The 21,071-nt window shown below is 35.9% G+C and overlaps 1 protein-coding gene across 1 annotated transcript; it reads right to left on the bottom strand.

The window, feature by feature from the left end:
• Window positions 1-442: 442 nt before the first annotated feature.
• Window positions 443-19,861, bottom strand: C1D (C1D nuclear receptor corepressor). Its single transcript, XM_045549749.1, has 5 exons — window positions 19,811-19,861; window positions 5,581-5,727; window positions 4,378-4,444; window positions 4,010-4,065; window positions 443-1,308 (listed from the first exon to the last, which is right to left on the bottom strand). The coding sequence occupies exons 2-5, from the start codon at window positions 5,716-5,718 to the stop codon at window positions 1,144-1,146; spliced, it is 426 nt and encodes a 141-aa protein (XP_045405705.1). The 5' UTR covers window positions 5,719-5,727; window positions 19,811-19,861; the 3' UTR covers window positions 443-1,143.
• Window positions 19,862-21,071: the final 1,210 nt, after the last annotated feature.

Raw genomic sequence — 21,071 nt, forward strand, 5'->3', positions numbered from 1 at the left:
ACTCCTTTTTCAAAAATTAAAGTACTTTACTATACTTGGCATTCCTATACATAATGATGTGGATTCAAACACTGAAAGCATTAAGGCCATATAATTAAAATTCATGGGCTTAGACATTTAAAAAAAAGTTTAATATGTAAAATTCTCTGTAACGAATATTCCAGAAAAATAAATCAGAATAAAAACACAATGTAATCTCCATTAGATTTCTCTTCTGCTTAAGTGGCATTATGTAACATAGAAAGTTGTTCCAAAACACTTATATGTACTTGATACAGCCTCAAAAACATGTAATCAAAGAATCTGAAAAAGTGAGACCAAAAGAACCATGGCACATCAGGAAGAAAAACTCATCCATTTCTCTATTGGAGATGACTTCTAAAACCTATCTTCCTAATTTGGAATTCAAATTTACTCAAAAGAGAAAAATAAACAGGTCAGCTACACAATATTTACAGCCTTTATTGAGAGGGTATAGCCATTATGCCAAAATTCATCCACCAACATACAACCTTATTTCCCATCTAAAGCTAATGAGAATATATTTTATTTTAAATGGGACACAGAGGCAACATGCCAAGAATTAAAGTACAACCGTAAAGTTTTAATTTCACACTTCAAATATCAAAAAAGCAGTAATTCCTAAAATCATGAAAACATGAAGTAACTACACAGGGAAAAAAATAGACATTGAAGTCATTTCATTCTTCATATCATATAGTAAAAACAGATGTACTTATAATCTCAGCCTACAGATAGCATACTTCATAAGGTCATTATTCATTTAAAATAGTACAAATGTTTACAAAGAACATTTAACTTAAATTTCACAGTTGTTTATAAAATGGTACTTGCAAGATTGACCTATATAAGGAAATAAGAGTCTTGTCAAAAGATATGACAAACTATAAATATAAAATACATCACAATGTTAAAAACCTCATAGTGCTCTATAAGAAAATCAATAAAAATAACAATCTTTGTGGGAGGGGAAGTATTTAGCATTATAAATTTAAAGCATAAATTTACACATGAATTTGATAAGGAATACATTGAAACTCTGCATCGTCACATCATCATCTATTTTGTGAAAACAAAAAAAAAGATGTACTTTTTGAATATATGTACATGAAAACCAAAAAGTTAGTTTTTACTTTTTCCTTTATTGACAACTTTCGATGCATTTTTCGGTTTTGGTTCCCAGAGGGCATTTTTTACAAATCTTGCAGCTGCACCTTTGTCCAGCTTGCCAGCCTTTTTCTTATCTGTTATTTCCTTGACTCTGTTCATGTATACTCTGATTCTTTCCTTAAAGATAAAAACAAAAGGTAATAGATTTATTAAGCTGTTCACCACCACCGCATTTTATTATACTATACCTCCGTTAAATTCAACAGATATATATTTATGGCCTATTAAGTGCATGGTGCTAGTAAATGCAAGTGCATAGGACAAACACGCTCTGTGCTTTCCTGGAGTTCACAGTCTGGGGGGCAGAGGGGGTAGGGAGATAGAGAGACATTAAAAAGTCATTTCAGAAGTGTTCTGAGTATCTCCAAAGAAGAATTGTACTAAAACATCACTAAAGAGATAAACACTGAGTTGTTTCCATGTGGTTATATATTTTTTTAAATTAGCATCAACCTACATCTATATATTAACTGTTTTGTTATATCTGAAGTCTAAAATCTAAGCTCTCTTAGACTTGCAACATACTAACTAAATTCTCCTTAAATTTTTCTAAACAAGAAATATTAATAGTTGAGGTAGTATTCAACTATTTATCTTTTTATGTTACCATCAAATGTCACAATTAAAATAGACAGAATGAAAATACAAGATCTTTTATTCAATTTCATGCTTTTGATTGATAAGTGCAAGAAATTTCCTAATAAAATATACAGTTCTAATCAGACTTTACAAGGTGAGAAGCATAATGTGTTGCCATACCACTCTGAATCTTCTGAGACCATTAATCAGCATAAATGGCTATCCTATACTTCAAATGGAGAAATAAAGTTGATGAGAGCCATAAAATAGCAGAGTAAATGACTGATGGCTGCTTAAAAGCAAGTTGCATTAAAATAATCAAAATAGTTACATAAACATACACAGAAAAATGTAGAACCTTAGAGTTTTTTCATTGCAAAGACTGGCAACTCTGCTGGACACTCTCTAATGTGCTATCAGAGTAAAAGCCACAGTCCTTACAACAGTGGATACCTCCCCAGCCCTGCCTCAGGCCTTTGCCCTGCTTATTCCTCTGCCTGGAAGGATCTTACCTCAATTATCAACACAGCTACTCCTCCTCTTCCTTCCAGCCTGCTCAAATGTTAACCTTGTCAATGAGGCCCTGGCTTCGCCATTTAAAATTGTAATCCTACCCAAGCACTCCAATCCCCCTTACCCTGCACTCTACTATTTTTCCTTTTTCCCATAACATATAACTTTCTAATATATTACATATTCACATATATTTACTATTTGTTTGTTTATTTTATTTTATTGTCTCCCTCCATTAGATACAGACTGGTGTCTGCCACAAGGGCAGGGATCAGCTTTATTCACTGAGGAATCATCTCCCTTGGAAATAATGCGAGGCTCCCAGTAGGCACTCAAATATTTGTTGAATGAATAAACTGACTATTTTCAATGCCTTTCCCCATCTGTGATATATATGGCAAATAGGTTTCCTAACACACACTAGCTGTGATCAATTTGTAATGTTTGTCACATGGTCAGAAAAGGGGAATAGGGTTGTGTATGCGTTTTATTTGCCAACCCTTGCCCAGAATGTTAATGTACTTCTCCATAAAGTGGGTTCGAGAGAGAAAGAAGATAAATGATCTTATCCTTTCACAAAGACAGTATAGAGTACTCCAAATAACTTTGTATTAAGGGAAAAAAGAGTGATTTTATAAATGTAAAGCCCATATTAGAAAGTTGAAAACAGATGATATAACCCATACTTCTTAAGGTTTAAAGCCAGTATCATCTATCAAACCAAGATCTGCATATCATATTGCTTTATACATTTGCTTTAAATATTTTTCACAATTGCTGTATTTAAAAATAAATTATTTTTCCCTCAAGAACTTTAAAAGAAGAAAATGTCTTAGTCCACACATTTAAAAAATGAAGACAACAGATCTGGTTTATTCATTTTAAAAATAAATGACCAACTGCTTTACTCAGTTGTAAATAACATGCATGTCAACAATCATAACACTTGAGAACAAGGATACAATGTCAAGTGTATCTCACATATATATTTACCTTATATTTTAAAAACACAAAGAATAAATTTATTAATATTCTTATTCATAAAGCCAAGTCAAAAAGGTAACCATAAGTTTGATTTCTAATTTTTTCCTTCAAATTGAATGATTTGATTTAATTTTTAAGTCAGCAAAAACTCCAAGATACCAGACCTTATATACTGTACTTATACATCTAAATGGAATACAAAGACAAACCCAGAAGATTTATTACAGGTTGTAAATATGTCACTAATGCAGAATTACTGGACAGTACACATACAACTGGTGCCAAAAAAGCTTTTAGCTTTGTTGCTGAACTGGATTCTTTACTGCTGAGAAAATGAATTAATGGAGGAATTGAAAAGGTGGGGGGAGAAACTTTCCCGTCTTTGCTAGTAAATCAACTAAAATATACTTTTAAGAATTGTGTAAGAGTTAAAAAAAAATAAAAAAAGTAGTCTTAGAGATGAACAGGATTTCAAACATTTATAGGAAAAATAATATGTAAGTTATAATTACTAGAATCATAACATTTTCCCATTCAGAGATTTATATAATATATGCAATATCAATTCTCTGACAAAGGTAAGAGAAAGAAAAACCAAAAACAATAAAGTCTGGCTCACTTTCATAATTTCAACTCTAATTCTGTTTTCCATAATTAGTGTGATAAGGTAGTGTAACTTAAACTTCAGGAATATTACAACAAATAGACATGTAAAATAAAAAGAAATTAACTGAAATCTTACCAATTCCTGCTTTACTGGATGTTCCTTAGGATTAACTCCTTGAGTTGCTAAGTAAACTATAAAACAAAAATTTCATCGAATAAAATAGTATATATATTAATTAAGAACATTCCAATTAAAGAAATGGTAGTTACAAAAAAGGAAAGTCACATGAATGATCAAATCTTAAGTTATTCAACCTCTATGTAATATTAAATTTATATGTGGCTCATGGGCATTCAGGATTCTGATTTAAAACAAATAAATATCTGACTATTAAAACTGCCATAAAGTGTAATTTTAAATAAATTGCTAGCATTTAAAAGATAAATCACCTTTAACACAATAAATAATTTGCTTTCTAATTAATTCCAAAGTAATATACATACCCCAAAACATTGAATTTAATGTGTAGGCAGAAACTAAATCCACTTTCGCTTGTTCAAGTGGGTCCAACTATTAAAAAAGGAAAAGAGAAAGAGAAAGGGAGAGAGGGAAAAAAAGAAAAAAGAAAAACATACCTATAAACTTTGAACAGCATCAGATAATATTTTAAACTTTTACCAAGCACAATGTATCAAAGAATTCTTTTTCACTTCCTATAATCCAATAACCAACTGGTCTGAAAATAATTTGCAAAAAGAAGTTTTCTTAACCAGTGACTTTTGCCCACAAATTTTCACTTCAGGGTATCATCTTTACCTAGACAAGGAATGTCTATAATCCAAGAAAAATTCTTTTGAATTATTTTAATTCAGGAGTTACCATCTGGGCTTTGTATGTCAAAAGTAATTTATCAATATAAACCTTGTACATGATGCATTTATGTATTAATATAAGAAGCAGGCTAAAATGCTTAGGCAATACCAAAGACAGAAGAAACATAATAAGATTTGTTTTAGACTGTCAAAGTCAATTTACTGTTTTTGTCCTATAGAGTTTCCAGAAACCCTGATAACATCATTGTAATACTTAAAAGGTCAAAGATAGAGTCGAGTCTGTCAAAAAGAAGGCTGTGAGTGCTCCTTATTTTTTAAAACCAAGTCAAAATAAAAATATAGTTAGGCAGTATTTCCTAAAGCTGAAGTTTTGTTTTGTTTTGTTTTTTCCCTAAAAACATCCAACACTAATGAAATAAAGGGGGAAAGGAGCATATAACATTAATCTATTTCTTCTTCCATATGTTTCATAAAACAGCACTCTATTTCATGAAATTCATTTTTAGGGCTGGGCACAGTGGCTCACACCCATAATCCTGACGCTTTAGGAGCCTGAGGCGGGAGAATCACTTGAGGCCAAGAGTTCAAGACCAGCCTGGGCAACACAGTAAGACATTGTTCTCTACAAAAAATAATAAATTAGTCAGGCATGGTGGCATGCATCTGTAGTCCCAGCTACTCAGGAGGCTGAGGCAGGAGGATCACTTGAGCCCCGGAGCTTAAGGGTATAGTGAGCTATGATCATGCCACTGCACTCCAGCCTGGGTGAAAGAGAGACCCTGTCTCTCAAAGGAAAAAAAAAAAGGAAAGAAACAGAAAAAAAATAAAGAAAAGAAAAGAAATTCATTTTTAGGAATTACATTTTTAAAATACCTTCTGCAATAACTCATTTCTAGAAACAGACATCATAGTCTTCAGCATCTCATCCACAGCGCCAATGGAATTCTCAAATGTTGATAAATACTCATGAATTTCTACTGGATAGTCTTCATTTATTTCTTCACCTGCCATTAGGACCAACTAAGAAAAAAATTTAAATCTTAGAATTCATATTGGAGACAGAGCTTGTTCTTTAGTTTACAAAAAAAAAAAAAAAGTCATTGGGTCATATTGTGTATTTCAAAAGCATTAAAATAGTTAAAACCTGAAGAAAAACAAATCTTAGAATATAATTCTATTAACAACTACATTCTAACTTCCCTTCTTAAGTTTCTTGCGAGGTGAGAGGGAAATCTACCCCAGTCCACCAATGCTACACATAACAAACCCTCAACACTTTTAAAGTACTAAAGACATGATTACCAAACATGAGATATCAATAATCAAAATCCTACATTTTAAAAACTTTCTGTTGAAGTTAAAGACCAAGCAAATCAATGAAAATTTGATAAATACATCCCCAATGATTGCTGAAGAAATGATAAGCAAAGTGCTTCTTTTTTGAAAGCACCTTCTAAATTCAGTTTGATCTAGCACCATGTGATATTAAACTAAAAAATTAGAAATCTTAGGTCTGAAATATCTTATTTATCACTAAAATCATTTTTAAACCTCTATATTTACATTTATATTCCTTAAGCTTCTTTAAAATAATAAGAAATCTAAAGAGTCCATAAATCACATAAAGCTTATAAGCAGAAAAGAAGAAACAGGGAAAATAAACAATATGGTTTTCATTTAGGCTAGAGCATATCAGACAGCGCATACTTTTAAAATCTACATTTATATCATAATTAATATCTATGTGAGAAATAGCAAAATCTGCATCATGTATTAAATAAAGTACCTAAGACCAAATTTCAGAGGCAGTTCCAAACCATATGTAACATCTTTAAGTTAAAAAAAAAACAACTTTTTTTAATTAGCTAAGAACAGCAAGAATGTATTTATTAGCAAATAGCACAGCAGAATGGAAATAAAAAGACTTGGGCTTTCCATCTTTCTTGATCACTGACTTTGTCACCTTAGATAAATCACTGAATCTCTCTGAGCCTCAAATTCCTCATCCATAAAACAAGGCAGTTGGTCTAATGATCTGTAGAGTCCCTTATACTTCTAAATGTTGAATACGTCTTTTAGTTTAAAAGTACAATTTGAATATTCAGTCATACTATATTAACATTTCTTCTCAATGAGTATATTCCACTGAGACATCTGGTTTCACTTAAAAAAAAAAAAAGTGAAGTCTGACTATCACTACCTGAGCTGTAAAATTACTACCCAACTACTGTGCAATCAACAATCAAACCAAGAACTATGATAAAAGAAAACTACACGGGAAAGAACTATGACTTTCTATTTCAAAAGATTAACTGAAAATATGTATTTGCCTCCTAGCCCTCCCCACATCCCTCCAATACGACAGAAGAAATATAAAAATATGAAATAAAAATGCTGGAAACCAAGAAAGGCACATATCCACCAACAGACTTGAACTATAGAAATTCTGTAAACTACAGAGCAAATGGGATCAGACTGATAGGAAACAGAGCCAAGGAATCTTACAAACAAGAGAATGAGAATCTAGGAATAACCACAAGATCAAAGGTGACGAGGACTGAAAATAGCTAAACCAATCTCCAAATCTGTGAAAGGACAGCTCCAGCATTTGTTGCCTAGATAAAGGTATAAGTATGGGAATATACTGCAAATATAAATAAGACTTAGTATTTCCTCTTTTTATGCAGAATTTTAAATGAGTAAATTTGAAAGTGTGGATAAAAAGAACAACGCCCTGGAAAGTTACCAATTGCCAAAACTAAAAAGAAGTACATAAACCATATAGATCATTAAACACAGAAAAAAATCTACAAAGTGGTCAAAGACCTTACTCTCCAAAAAGGCCCCAACCCTAGAAAATTTCATAGGTAATTTCTTCCAAACCTTCAAGAAAGTTAATTCCTATGGTATTTAACTGTTTAAAAATATAAAGAAAGATGGAAAACTTAGATACCCATTTCATAACATACACAAAAATAAACTCAAGATGAATTAAAAATGTAAACGTATAAATGTATTAGATTATATAAAATATTTATATCATCCAAATGAAACCCAAATGCTATAAAAGGAAATGGCTGACAAACTTAACTACATAAAACTAAAAAAAAAAAAAAAAGAAAGTCTATATAGTAAAAGGATACCACAAGCTAAGTTAAAAGGCAAGAGACAGCTAGGAGAAAATATGTGGCAAAATATAACAAAGGATTAGATAGATTATATAAAGAGTTCTTAGAAAGCAATAAAACAAAATAATGAAGATATCACCTATTAGATTGGCAATAATTTTCAAGATTAAAAATATACAACGTTAGCAAGGGTGTATGCTGAAGGTGGAATATAAATTAATACAGGTTTTTAAAATGCACATACCCTTTGACTAAGGAAATCCTTTTAAGAGTCTAGCCTACAGAAATCCTTGTACATATGCATATAAATTTATTAAAATGGACTCAAACTCCTCTCTGAATTTCCCCCAATTTCTCTTACATCACATTTTCTTTCTACTGGATCATTGCCCATAAGCTTAAAACTTTTTATTTTTCCATCTAAGACAAGAAACAAGAGAAACACCTTTACTTCATACCCCTCTCCAGCTTAGGCTCCATTTTCTCTCTCCCTTTTAAAACAAACTCCTCCAAAGAGGTGCTTAGACTGTCTCTAATTCCCTTCCTTCCATTCTTTCTGCAATCTCCTACAAACAGGTCCCCTACTTTTCACTCAATATTGCTCGTCACGGTCAACCACACCGCCACATTGTTAAACTCAGTGGTCAATTCTCAGTTCTCATCTTGTGACATCATTGACTCCCTTCTCTTAGTTTCCAAGGTAGCACATTTTCTTGGTTTCCCTTCTACCTCACTGGCTGCTTTCTTGGTCTCTTTGATGCATCCTTCTCACATCCTCAGCATCTTTACCTTGAAGTGCCCAAGCGCTGTCCTTGACTCTCTTTTCTTCTCTATCTAATTTACTCCTGGGTGAGCTCAGGGTTTTAAAATGCATTAATAAACTGATGACTCCCAGGTTTGTTTCTCCAGCCCTGACTTCTCCACTGAACTCCAAATTTACATTTCCAACTGCTTACTCAATACCTCTGGTTGGATGTCTAATAAATTCTCAAATGTAACCTGCCTAAAGCCAAATTCCTAATCTTGCTTACTGCAGCCTCATTTCATTTCATGCAACTCCAACTTTCCAATTGTTCAGACCCAAAATTTCAGAATGATCCTTGACTATTCTCTCTCTTGCCTGGATTGTTGCAGTAGCCTCTCCTTGCTTCTAGCCAGAGAGTCTATTAACAAGGAAGTAGAGACTATTCAAAATGTAAATCAGATTATGTTATGCCTCTGCTAAGAAACTTCCAAAGGCTTGTCCCCTCACTCACAGTAAAAGACAAAGTCCTTACAGTGGCCTAAAAAAGCCCAACATAATTTGCCCTAATTCCCTTCACCTTCTGTGACTTCATTTCCTCCCACTCTCCCCTTGCTCATTTCACTCCAGCCATAATAGCCTCCTTGCTCTTCCCCCATTAAGTTAGGCATGTGCTTCCCTTAGGGACTTCATACTTCTTCTTTTTTTTTTTTTTTTTTTAAAAAATCAAGGTCTCAGTCTGTAACCCAGGCTGGAGGGCAGTGGCGCACAAACACTGCTCACTGCAGCCTCGAACTCCTGGGCTCGGGTAGCTAGGATTACAGGCATGTGCCACCACACCGAGCTAATTTTATTTTTCATAGAGATGGGTCTTGTTATGTTGCCCAGGCTGGTCTCAGACTCCTGGTCTCAAGTGATCCCCCACCTCACCCTCCCAAAGTGCTGGGATTACAGGCATGAGCCACCATGCCTGGCCCCCTTGTACTACTTCTCTCCTTCCTAGCATGCTCTCTTCCTCTCCTCCTCCCCTACCAACGGGTTCAGAGCTCATTATGTTACTTTCACCAGATCTCTGCTCAAATGCCACCTATCAGTGAATCTCTCCTGACCTCACCCCATTTTAAAATGCATACCCCTCCCCTTACTCCCTCCTTCCCCACTTTACATTTCTCAATAACAACTGACATATATTTACTTTTTTTATTCATTTATTGTCTGCCTATCTGTAAAAGAAGTCAACTAACTGAGAGCACGAATTTTTGTGTTTCATTCACAAGCACTGTCTGACAGTCAATAAATATTTGTTAAATGCAAATAAACTATAACAAAATACTGGAAATAATCTAAATATTCATTTACAAATAAACAGTTAAATGAATTATAACACATCTATCCTTTGGGATATTATGTCTATTAAAAATAAAGAAGTAAGGCCGGGCGCGGTGGCTCACGCCTGTAATCCTAGCACTCTGGGAGGCCGAGGCGGGTGGATCGCTCGAGGTCAGGAGTTCGAGATCAGCCTCAGCAAGAGCGAGACCCCATCTCTACTAAAAACAGAAAGAAATTATCTGGCCAACTAAAATATATATATAGAAAAAATTAGCCGGGCATGGTGGCGCATGCCTGTAGTCCCAGCTACTCGGGAGGCTGAGGCAGTAGGATTGCTTGAGCCCAGGAGTTTGAGGTTGCTGTGAGCTAGGCTGATGCCACGGCACTCACTCTAGCTCGGGCAACAGAGTGACTCTGTTTCAAAAAAAAAAATAAAGAAGTAAAAAAAAAGAAGTAAAAAAATAAAGAAGTAAATCTATATATAATGACACATAATGAAAAGTGAAAAAAGTCATAAAACATTGTATATAGCATATAATGTGCATAACATGTGCCATTTGTTTTTTTAAAAACCTATACACGCATATTTATGGAAAAAGATCTGAAGAAAGGCATACAAAAAAAGACATTTTCGCTAAGAATAGGCAGTGATTAGGGAACAGGATCAAAACAGACTCATTTTTTTTAACTCTTCAGTCTTCATTGTTTAAATTTTATTTCAAAAAGCACATATTAAATTTGTAATAAAAAATAAACAATGAAATTTAAATAAAGGTATATTATATAAAGTATTGTGTGTGGCTTTCAACAAATACTGCAGGTATTAAAAAAATACAAAAAGGCCTGTATTTAAATGTGAATTTTTTCATACAATTTTCCTATTAGAAAATATTTCCCTTCTCCAGAAGAACATGTTGGAGATTTTTCCTGCAATTATTTCCTGTCCCTAAGCCCCAATAGACAAGCAGTTATTTATTGTTTAAATAGGTTAGATTGAACACTGAAAGCAAGGCAGTAAGTAAGAATAATTGCCCTCATTAAATCTGAACTGAGCCACTTGCCTTTTCCCTAACTAAAAAATAAAGGCAAGGAGGACTAAAAAATAAAAATTCTTCTATTATCAGAAATTCTTCCCAATTCAAATGATTTCTACTCATATTTTATATAGCAGCTCCTGAATATCTGCGTCTTCCACAGGAAAAGTGCAGAAACTTCCCTGTGTCCCCAGGATCAAGCAGTGACTGTGGAATCAGTAGCAAGAACAAACATTTGAATAGCACTATGTGCCAGGCACGATTCTAAGCACTCCATACACATTAGCTCATGTAATCCTCACAGAGGAAGAAACTGAGCCATAGTGAAGCTAAATAACTTGCCCTCGGTTGTCCATGTTAAAATTTCCAAACAAGAGAAAGAAGAAAAGAACTCAGCTAACTCTGCTCCTCAGTCCCTTCCAGGTTCTAGAGGTATTCCTCGCCCCTCCACCTATTCCTTCTAAAGCACTGGCTGAACGGTAGAAATAAATGGAGAGGGCATGAGAAAACTCACTTCTCTTCACCCCTCAGTAAGGTATGGCTGAGACTCAGGAGCTGGAGCAGGGAGAGGAATGCTGCCCAGTATCCCTACAGGACGTTATCTCCACTCCTCTCACTGGTTATAGAAGCCAAAATACAGAAAAGGAAGGGTGCAGAGCATCACATGCAGAACTGAAGTCATCAGCTACCTCCCTCCTCCCCTCAATTCTGTACTTCAGGGTGGTCGGTCCAGCCAGAAACCTGGGAGTCACCCCTAACTCCTCCCTTCCCCTCAGGCCCCTCATCCAATCAGTCCTGTCAATATGGCCTTCTTAATCTTCTTACACCACAAACGTTCCTCCATTCTCACTGACTAGATAATTTCAACAGGCTTTGAGTAGTCTCCCTACTGTCAACATTTTTCCTCTCCTAATTTTAGAACATTATATGATTTGTCTGTACAAATAGTCTGGTCATGGTATTCCCCTGTTTAAAATTCTGCAATAGTTCCCTACTACACTGGAAGGTAATTCCAAACCCCTTAGCATGGACGCAAGGCCTGTTATGATGTGGGCCTTGCTTGTCTAACTTCATCTTTCATGGTTCCCCTTTTCCAATCCTATAATTATAGTCATGATGGTAGTTTTCCAAATGTGCCATGCTCTCTCACTCTAAACTGTCACCTGTGTGGTTCTCTATACCTAAAATGCCCTTGCAACTCCACTTGTTCAAACCCTGCTTATTTTTGGAGGTAAGATCAGGTTTCACTGCAGCCAGTAAAGACTTCTCGGCAAGTCCTCCTCCCATTCTCTCTGCCTAGATGAACACAACTACAAGCTATCATGTCACTTAAAACACTATCTTACAGTGTCTGTTTATTTACTTGACTTCCCCTTTGACTACAAGCTCCTTGAGGGGACTATGTCATATTGATGTTGTATCCCAAGTGGCTGACACACAGGAGTACTATGTCTCAACTTGCCTAGGACAGTCCTGCGCTAAGTCTGTTGTTTCAGCTTGCCATCGGGTCAGTTCCTCCTTTCTCTCTCAAAAGTCCCAGTTTCAACAAAAAAATTATACAGTCACCCTAAACAATGTAGGCCCTCTGACCCTTACCACCACTCCCATTCCATTTTGTCAGAGAATAAGAGAGTCAGGGGAATTGCTCCTCATACCAGTAAGGGTTCAACCAGAGAAGCAGAACCAGTAGGAGATAATATTGAGAGAGTTATTAAAAGGTCTGGTTACATAGGGAAGGCCATCAAGGAAGGGCTGGAACTCCTGGCTACAAGCTGAAGCTGCTGTCCACAGGTGGGATTTCTTCTTTCCTGTCAGGGAAATCTCAGCTTTGCTTGTAAAGCCTTTCAATTGATTGAATGAGGCCCACTCAGATTATCTGGGAAAACCTCCTTAAAGTCATTGGATTATGGATTTTAATCACATCTACAAAATACCTACCCACCAACAGCTGGATTCGCATTTGACTGAATATCTGGAGACTGTAGGCTAGCCAAGTTGACACATTAAAAAGACCATCACACTCCTTTAAGCCTCCAGAACTACAGCTTCCCAAGTAATAAAAGTAGACTTCGAATTCCAGCTAGCAAATGTGGAAGAAATGATGTTTTTTTAAAAATCACCATTTTGCAACCCCTAATAAAATTATCAATTTGAGCAATGATCGCTGACAGATAAAAAGATGATGGGAATGCTTTCAATGAAGGAATGAGACTATCACGACCTGAAGCCACTTATCAATGTTCACATCACTAAAAGTAGGACAAACACATATTATGAACCTCCTGATATGCAGCAACATAACATGCACAGCACCATCTGTGAAGCATTTCTGATTCCCAAAAAAGTTGAATCTGAATCTAATTAAGCCTTTAGGGCTAACTTCCATTTTGTAGGAAATATGGAGGATAATAAAAACAAGTTAACACCACAAGAAAGCAAACAGACAAATCTAGAATAAGAAATATAGTACTCTACAGGACAACTGACTAGGTTTCCATAATAACTCAATGACATAAAGAAAAAATAAAGAAATGGGAAGGGAGGTAGAGGAGATTTAGGGGAAATACAGCCAAATGAAACACATAGACCTTGTTTGGATCTTGATTCAAATAAAACAAGTGTAAAATAATATTTTTGAGAGAAGGATATCTGAACATGAACCAAGTATTATTGATAATTGAACCACAAATTATTGATAATTCTGTCATCTATGAAAATGGAATTGTAGTTATATAAAAAAAAGTCCCTATCATTTAAGGATGCATACTGAAGTACAGAGGGGTAAAATCATATAACATCTTAAATTTGCTTTAAAAAAAAAAGTACCCTGCATGGATTAATTAAACTTTGAAAGCAAAGATAAGAACCTATGTACATTATTTCTATAGTGAAATTAGATAGCTAACTCACAAATTAACTTTAGAATACAACTCAGTTCACATATTGGAGGATACCTAAGGAGAAGGTGTAATCTAGAATATTTACTCAGCTCTATTATATCTCGTTTCAATTCCAAATATAACTGGGGGTGAGGGAGAGGAAAGTTACTACCGGGTGCTTACCATACCGGTGACAGTTGCTGAACAAAACAAGACAGAGCCTGTGGCCTCAAAAGAAATTTGTATAGCTAACATTTCCAACAAAGGCTGACATTAGAGAATTTAATTATTTCAAGAATTTCACACATTTCCTTCTTTAAAAATTCCTAATTTCTGATATCTTTACCTGGTCCTTGAAAATGTATGCATGTGAAAATAAATAAACAGACCAAGTCTAAATGAAAAACTAGGAAAAGATATTTGCAACACAAAGACAGATAAAAAGAGCCTCTACAAACCACCAGAAAAAGTACATGCAACCCGAAAGACAAATGGGCCAACAAAACTAGCAGTTCACAAATAAAGGAATCCAGATGACCAATAACCACAAAGAAAGCTCCTCAACCTTATTCATAATTAAGGAAACATAAATCACCAAAACAAGATGCCATTTTTCATCTGACAAATGGGCAAAAATTAAAAAGATTAATAGTACCTAACATGGGCAAAGGTGAGTAGAAACAGCCTCTCATTCACTATTAGTCAGAATATAATTGAGCATTTTTCGTGGGATAATTTGGCACTATGCTTCAAAAGTGTATATGTATATATTCTTTGACCTAGTAATTGTACTTCACGAAGTATATATTTTCAAGCAAGGTAAATGTTCAAGGACTTCCACTGCAACACTCTTTAAAACAGTGAAACTTTAAAATAGAACAACCTGCACGACCATTAATAGGGACTGGTTAAATAATGATATGCCCATCCACTAAAATACACTGCAGCAGTTTAAAAGTATGAAACAAAGCTTTAGAGAGATTCCTAAGATATATTAAGGGAACAAAAGTTGAAGAGCAGCAGGTATAATATAACCCATTTGTTTTTAAGAAAAAAAGATATCTGAGTGTAGAGGCATATTTGTACAGTATATGCATGTAAGTTTCTTAAAGGATCCAAAAGAAGCTGTTAACTATGGTTACTTCTGAAAAACAAAAAACATGGAAGTTGAGAGAGCACATTTGCTACACTCTCTGAATAATAATTTTAAAACAGTAATATAACATATTATAATAATACTTTATAAATAAAAACTCCAATTATCTCAAATTTTGAAATTTCCTTTACTCCCAAATATGCCAGATAGAATGTCATTTTCCCCAATTTAGCAGCAACAATCAAACCTATATTCTTAAGCTCTATTATATTCAAAGAACCATATAAAGGTATGTGTGCCCACTAGCCAATTCCCAGTCCCAGATAACCATTTTAGCTCCAGGCCTACTGAATATTCCTAAAGAAATTCACAAAAGACATAAAGTAATGCTACCCAACCTCAACTGGGTCCTCTCAGTTGCTGGACAATTAGATGTAGGTATACCCTACATCTAAATTTTCTAGTCACCATGAGGCCATTTTCCCCCTATTCTCATGGTACAAATACCTCTTCTGGCCTTGCTTCCCACATGACCCTGTCTCTCAGGCAGCTGTTTTAAAGATGCTTTTTGCACGTTCTTATCTTTCTTTTGTGCCCACTAGCCAATTCCCAGTCCTAGATAACCATTTTAGCTCCAGGCCTACCGAATATTCCTAAAGAAATTCACAAAAGACATAAATTAATGCTACCCAACCTCAACTGGGTCCTCTCGGTTGCTGGACAATTCCTTCATTTATCCCTGAGTATCTCCTCAGAACATCATAAACAATGTCATATAAACGGATAACATTTTCTGGGCATTTACCACATGCCAGACACTAAGGACTCATTTATTCAATAGGCATTTATTTAGCATCTATGACAAGATGCCCTTATACTTAGAATATAACAGTGAGCAAAAACTTGCCTGTACTGCACTTACAGTCTACTATAGACAATAGACATTAATCAAATAATCACAGAAATATAAAATTACAACAATATGGAGAAATATATGGTGCTATGAGACTATAAACGAATGGGCATGACTTAATCTGAGGGAAGACAGAATGCTTCCAAGAAAGCACTCTTGATGACAGAGCTGAGTTAAGCAGGCAAAAACAGAAGTGGAGAAAGTTCTCACAACAATTCTATGATTGGGAATTGACAGTAATCTCACTTTACAGATGACACAACAGAGACCTAACATCATAGGACTAATAACTGGTAAAGCTCAGTAGAATGGAATCCAGAGCTAATGGAGGAAACCATCCCCTCAAATCCCTTCAGTGGTTCTTCATCCTTTCAGGACAAAATCCTCTTTTACGCCACATAATAAGGTCCTTCAAAGTCTGGTCCTCTCACCCTTCCAGCCTTAATTCCCATCTTTCCCTTCTTCCCCAAGATCACACTCAACTTCTGTTCTTGTCACTATTTCACAGAACTAGAATCCCCACGATTTCCTTAGCAATGTTCAGTAGACCTGGAGCTAGAATTACTCAAAATGGAGAAGTGGCTAGTGGATACAGAGGAAAGAGGACTTGCAAAAGCATCTTTAAAACAGCTAACTGGGAGGTGAGGCTGGGAAGAAAGAGAAGGGAGGTCCTTTTATAGTCCTTTCTCTCTGCTTAGAAAACACCCTCTCCACACCTGTCCCCATTTTCTGGGTGTAGTGAGACCTGGCAACCCTTTAAAACTCACATCAAATGTCCCCTCCTCTATAAAGGCTTCTACATCTTTCAAGCAAAGGTAATCTCTTTTTCTTCTTTGTTCCCAAGGTTCTCTGAATATACTTGTAATAGTTACCACACTGGTGTGCGTCTGCTTCTCCAGACTTAAAGTTATCACACAACCATCAGTAATACTTGTGTATCTTGATAAATCCAAAGAGTCCATCATTTTACCTGATCCATCAGCTGCCTTTGACAAAACTGAACATAGTACTCCACCCTGAATTCCACACCAGACTCAAAATTGTCCTTGTCCCTCACTGCCTGCTTAGTCTGTCTCCTTTGGTGGTTCTTCCTCATCTTCCTAACCTGTAAATGCTAAAATGCCTAAGTACTCAGGCCTTGTGCCGCTGCTCTTCTGTCTACATTCACTCCTTTAATAACTGTCTCCAGTCTCACAACTTTAACACATTACCTGCCATGTGAGTTGTATTTAACTCACGCTAGTTTTGACCCCAGGGCCTCCTGAAGTACACGTAACTCACACGTCTCTTCAACTTGGGAGCTGAGAGAATTATTTTTCAAGTTGCATATAACTCACACAGAGAAAACAATAAAAAATACAAAATTTTCATTAAATTAGAAAGGGTCGTTTTGTTTTCAAAGTTTTTATTCTATAATATTTTTGTAGTAAAACACCGTGGCTCCGAGGGAAAAAAAATTTTTTCTAGTGTGGCAGTTAATGTGTTAAATACCATCTATTCACTGACAATTTTCAAATGTTTGTTTCCAGCAATGGTCACTCTTCCAAACTAAACTGCCTACTCAACATCTCCACTTGGATGACTAACAGAGATTTCAACATGACCATAACTGAACTCCTAATCTTCCCCCACAAATCTGCCCCTCCCAGTTTTCCATGTCTCACTTAATGGCAATTCTACTCTTCTAATTGCTCAAGCCCAAAACTTTGACAATTCCCTTATTCTCACAACCCACATTCATTCAATCAATAAGCAAATTCTGTTGGCTTTACCTACAAAATACATCCAAAATTGAACTGCTACTCACCACCTTCACTTCTTTTCATCCAGTTAAGATGCTATCATTTCATCTGAACTATTACAACATCTCCCTAATTAATCTCCTAGTTTTCACCTGCCCCACCCTCCAACAAACTATTCTTAACACAGCAGCCAGAGTGATTCTATTAAAACCTAAGTCAGATCATGTCACTCCTCAGTTCAGAACTTTCCACTGGTTATTTACTCACTGGGCAATTCCTTCAAGGCAGGATTCATGTTGCCACATATTTGTATCTCCACACATCACTAACATAATGTCTTGCCACCTATTATTAACAGGTACTTAGTAACTATTTGTTAACTGACTAAACCCAATCAAAGTAAACTGACACCTAATTTTGGAAAATCTTAGTATCAGATTACAGTTTGGACTTACGGATATTAGGAAGTTGCCACATGGATGAATATATATATATATTATCTACATATAATATATATATATATTGTACATATATCTATGCCAAATAGTTATACATAGTTATGAACTAGGCCAGAGAACAAACCCAACATATAATTGATTTCTGGAACTAGAGAGGCATTTGCAGTTGTTGCACCAGAATCCTATTACTGTAATGACTTTTTTGCACTGAGTTATCTTAGAAAATAATAGTGAAACGTACATACAAGTTCTGAATAAATATTGTTGTCTTGGACAAACAATGAGTCCATGTTAGTGTTACCTATAATTCTCCTTCAGTCTTACAGTAAAATTCCTGAGTAAATATAGATTTCTACCTTTTCTAATAAAGCTATTAATTTCAAAAAACAAATCTACCCCAAAGTCTAATAACAAAAAAGTAAACAAACTCACAAGGAGGTTGCTCATGATTGAGATGAGTAATTACATCAGTTTAGAATCAATTTACTTCTATTCAATGTATAATTCAAAGCATTTTCAAAACTATAGCTATGAGCAGCAAAATTACCTTCCAAAACACACGGATCTTGCTTATTATAATTATCTCAACTCTAAAGTAATGATAACAGTTGTGCAAGTTAAATGAATAATATAGGTAAAGCTAGTAGGACAGTTTGCACTCAGTACATTAGCTAGTAATATTAGTTATTGTTTTACTAAAGTGAAAATGATCAAATGCCCTAATCCAATGTGGACCACTTAGAGTCATACTTGAAGGGTCAACTGTCTGGAAACAGTACCTGAGATGATACATATAAAGAGCCACTGGAAAAGGTAAAAACAGTTAAGAAAAAATATCACCTCTGAACTGTGATACACACAACATAGCTATAGGAATGCAGCTGTAACATCTTTTGACCCTTAGAATTTTGTTTTGATTATTTAGAAAAACCATTGTTCACACTTTGTCACTATCTTTCAACAAAACAATGAATTCTATCATTTACACCAGTCACAAACAGTTCTCTGAACTTCAATTGGAGTTACCTGTTATTTTCGAATCAAAACTATGTGATTAAGTCTCGGTTCGATCTACCATCAGATAAAACAGGTTAAATAAGTGCATAGCAAACATCTCAGTGGGACAAACACATCTTTATCAAGCCAAAAGTGAACTGCAGTCAACAAACATGAAGACATTAAAGCTATTTTCAAACAAAAGTTTGAGTCACAATGACCTATCCCGGGCCACTAAAAAAAGAAAAGAAAGAAAGAAAGAAAAAACTGCGTTCTTGAGATTATCCACTAGAATTTCAACTGAAGGTCAAAATTAGCCCACTATCTCGGATGGGCTAATACCGCAGCGGCAGGCAGTTTGTGATCATGAACGTGAATGATAAACGGGGGGAACACAGGAAAGTTACTCCCCTGCCTCTTCCACTTTAGCCTTCCTCCCTAACTAAACAAGGTTTGAAGGTAGCTGAAAATTAATTGTGAAGTCTTCTTTTTAAATTTCTCTGCCTTCCAAGATTTGAGAGGCGAAGTTAACAAGCGAAGAAAAGAGACCCGACCAAGTGAGAAACGAAGAGCCAGGGTAAGCCAAAGCCGGCAAGCAGCCACAAGAGAAGCGAAGTGGGGGACCTGTAACAACGCTGCCCCCAACGCTCAACTGTGCGGGATCGCATTCCCGGAAGGCTACACAGCACGACCCCGCACCTCCCCATCTGCCCGGAGGATGAAAGGGGAATCCCAGGAGAAGCAGACTCGTGCAGGAACACGAGAAAAACTCAAACCACTGAATACCTCGCGGCCTTAGACTCCAGTTCCCCAGAAAGCGGTCGGGCGGTGATGACGTCAATGACGCGCCGGCCCTACCCGCGGCGCGAGCGTCGCTCTCCGATGACCTCACGCCGTCATCCTAGCGGCGTCTCACCATCTCCCTAGGCCCTAAAGGCGGAGCTTGCCTTGACTGCCTCCGGCCAATGTTGTGGAAGTTTGAGGCGACACTCTGGGCACCTTCATCTAGATTTGTACTCGTCCATCACTCACCCCAAATACAAGTTGAGCGTATCTAACCAGGAGAAAATGTTGGTTACTAAAGCTTTGTTCAAGTTTTTACTTTCGCTAAAGCTTGTTCCATGACCTTGGTCCTTACCCTTTCCTTGTCTGCCTGAAAATTAGCCTCCTAGAGAGACTCCCCAGCGTCCGTGGTGAAGGATGGCTTCTTTATTTTTACCGTCCATCGCTAAGTGATACTTTTGTAAAATACAGTAAAAGTGAATTACTAGGGAAGTGAAAAAAACAAAGATGTGCGAAATTCAAGCCCAGATTTTTATTTATTAGCTTCAATAAACGTAAAATTACATTTCTCTATATACTGTCAGAAGAAACAACATAGAAAAAAAGAATTACAAGAACTGTACATATTCACTGAAAGTGTAGTATAAGCAAGTAAGAGCATTGTTTTACATTCATAACTTTTTGTCGTTCACAGTCGTAATCTAATTAAAAGTTATGCATGAGACAGCGATTACATATATAAATGCCTATAAAAGCACTTTGAACAAACACCATGTATGTCAATATTTAAGGTTTTGAAAGTAGCAAATGAGCTTGTTTCTGGTTTGTTTTCTATAGTTGGATTAAAGACGTTATTTCTTGTGGAGCTTGCAGTGTATAATAGCATGTATTAATATTTCAAACTTTTTCTCTGTTTTAACACTAGTGGAGAAACAAGTCTCATCATTGATGAGAATAGAAGAAGAGATTTTCTTTTTTTTTTTTTTTTTGAGACAGAGTCTCGCTTTGTTGCCCGGGCTAGAGTGAGTGCCGTGGCGTCAGCCTAGCTCACAGCAACCTCAAACTCCTGGGCTTAAGCGATCCTCCGGCCTCAGCCTCCCGAGTAGCTGGGACTACAGGCATGCGCCACCATGCCCGGCTAACTTTTTCTATATATATTTTAGTTGGTCAGATAATTTTTTTCTATTTTTAGTAGAGTCACGGTCTCGCTGTTGCTCAGGTTGGTTTCGAACTCCTGACCTCAAGCGATCCACCCACCTTGGCC

The sequence above is a fragment of the Lemur catta genome, chromosome 4, assembly GCF_020740605.2.
Source record: "Lemur catta isolate mLemCat1 chromosome 4, mLemCat1.pri, whole genome shotgun sequence".
NCBI classification, from domain to species: Eukaryota; Metazoa; Chordata; class Mammalia; order Primates; family Lemuridae; genus Lemur; species Lemur catta.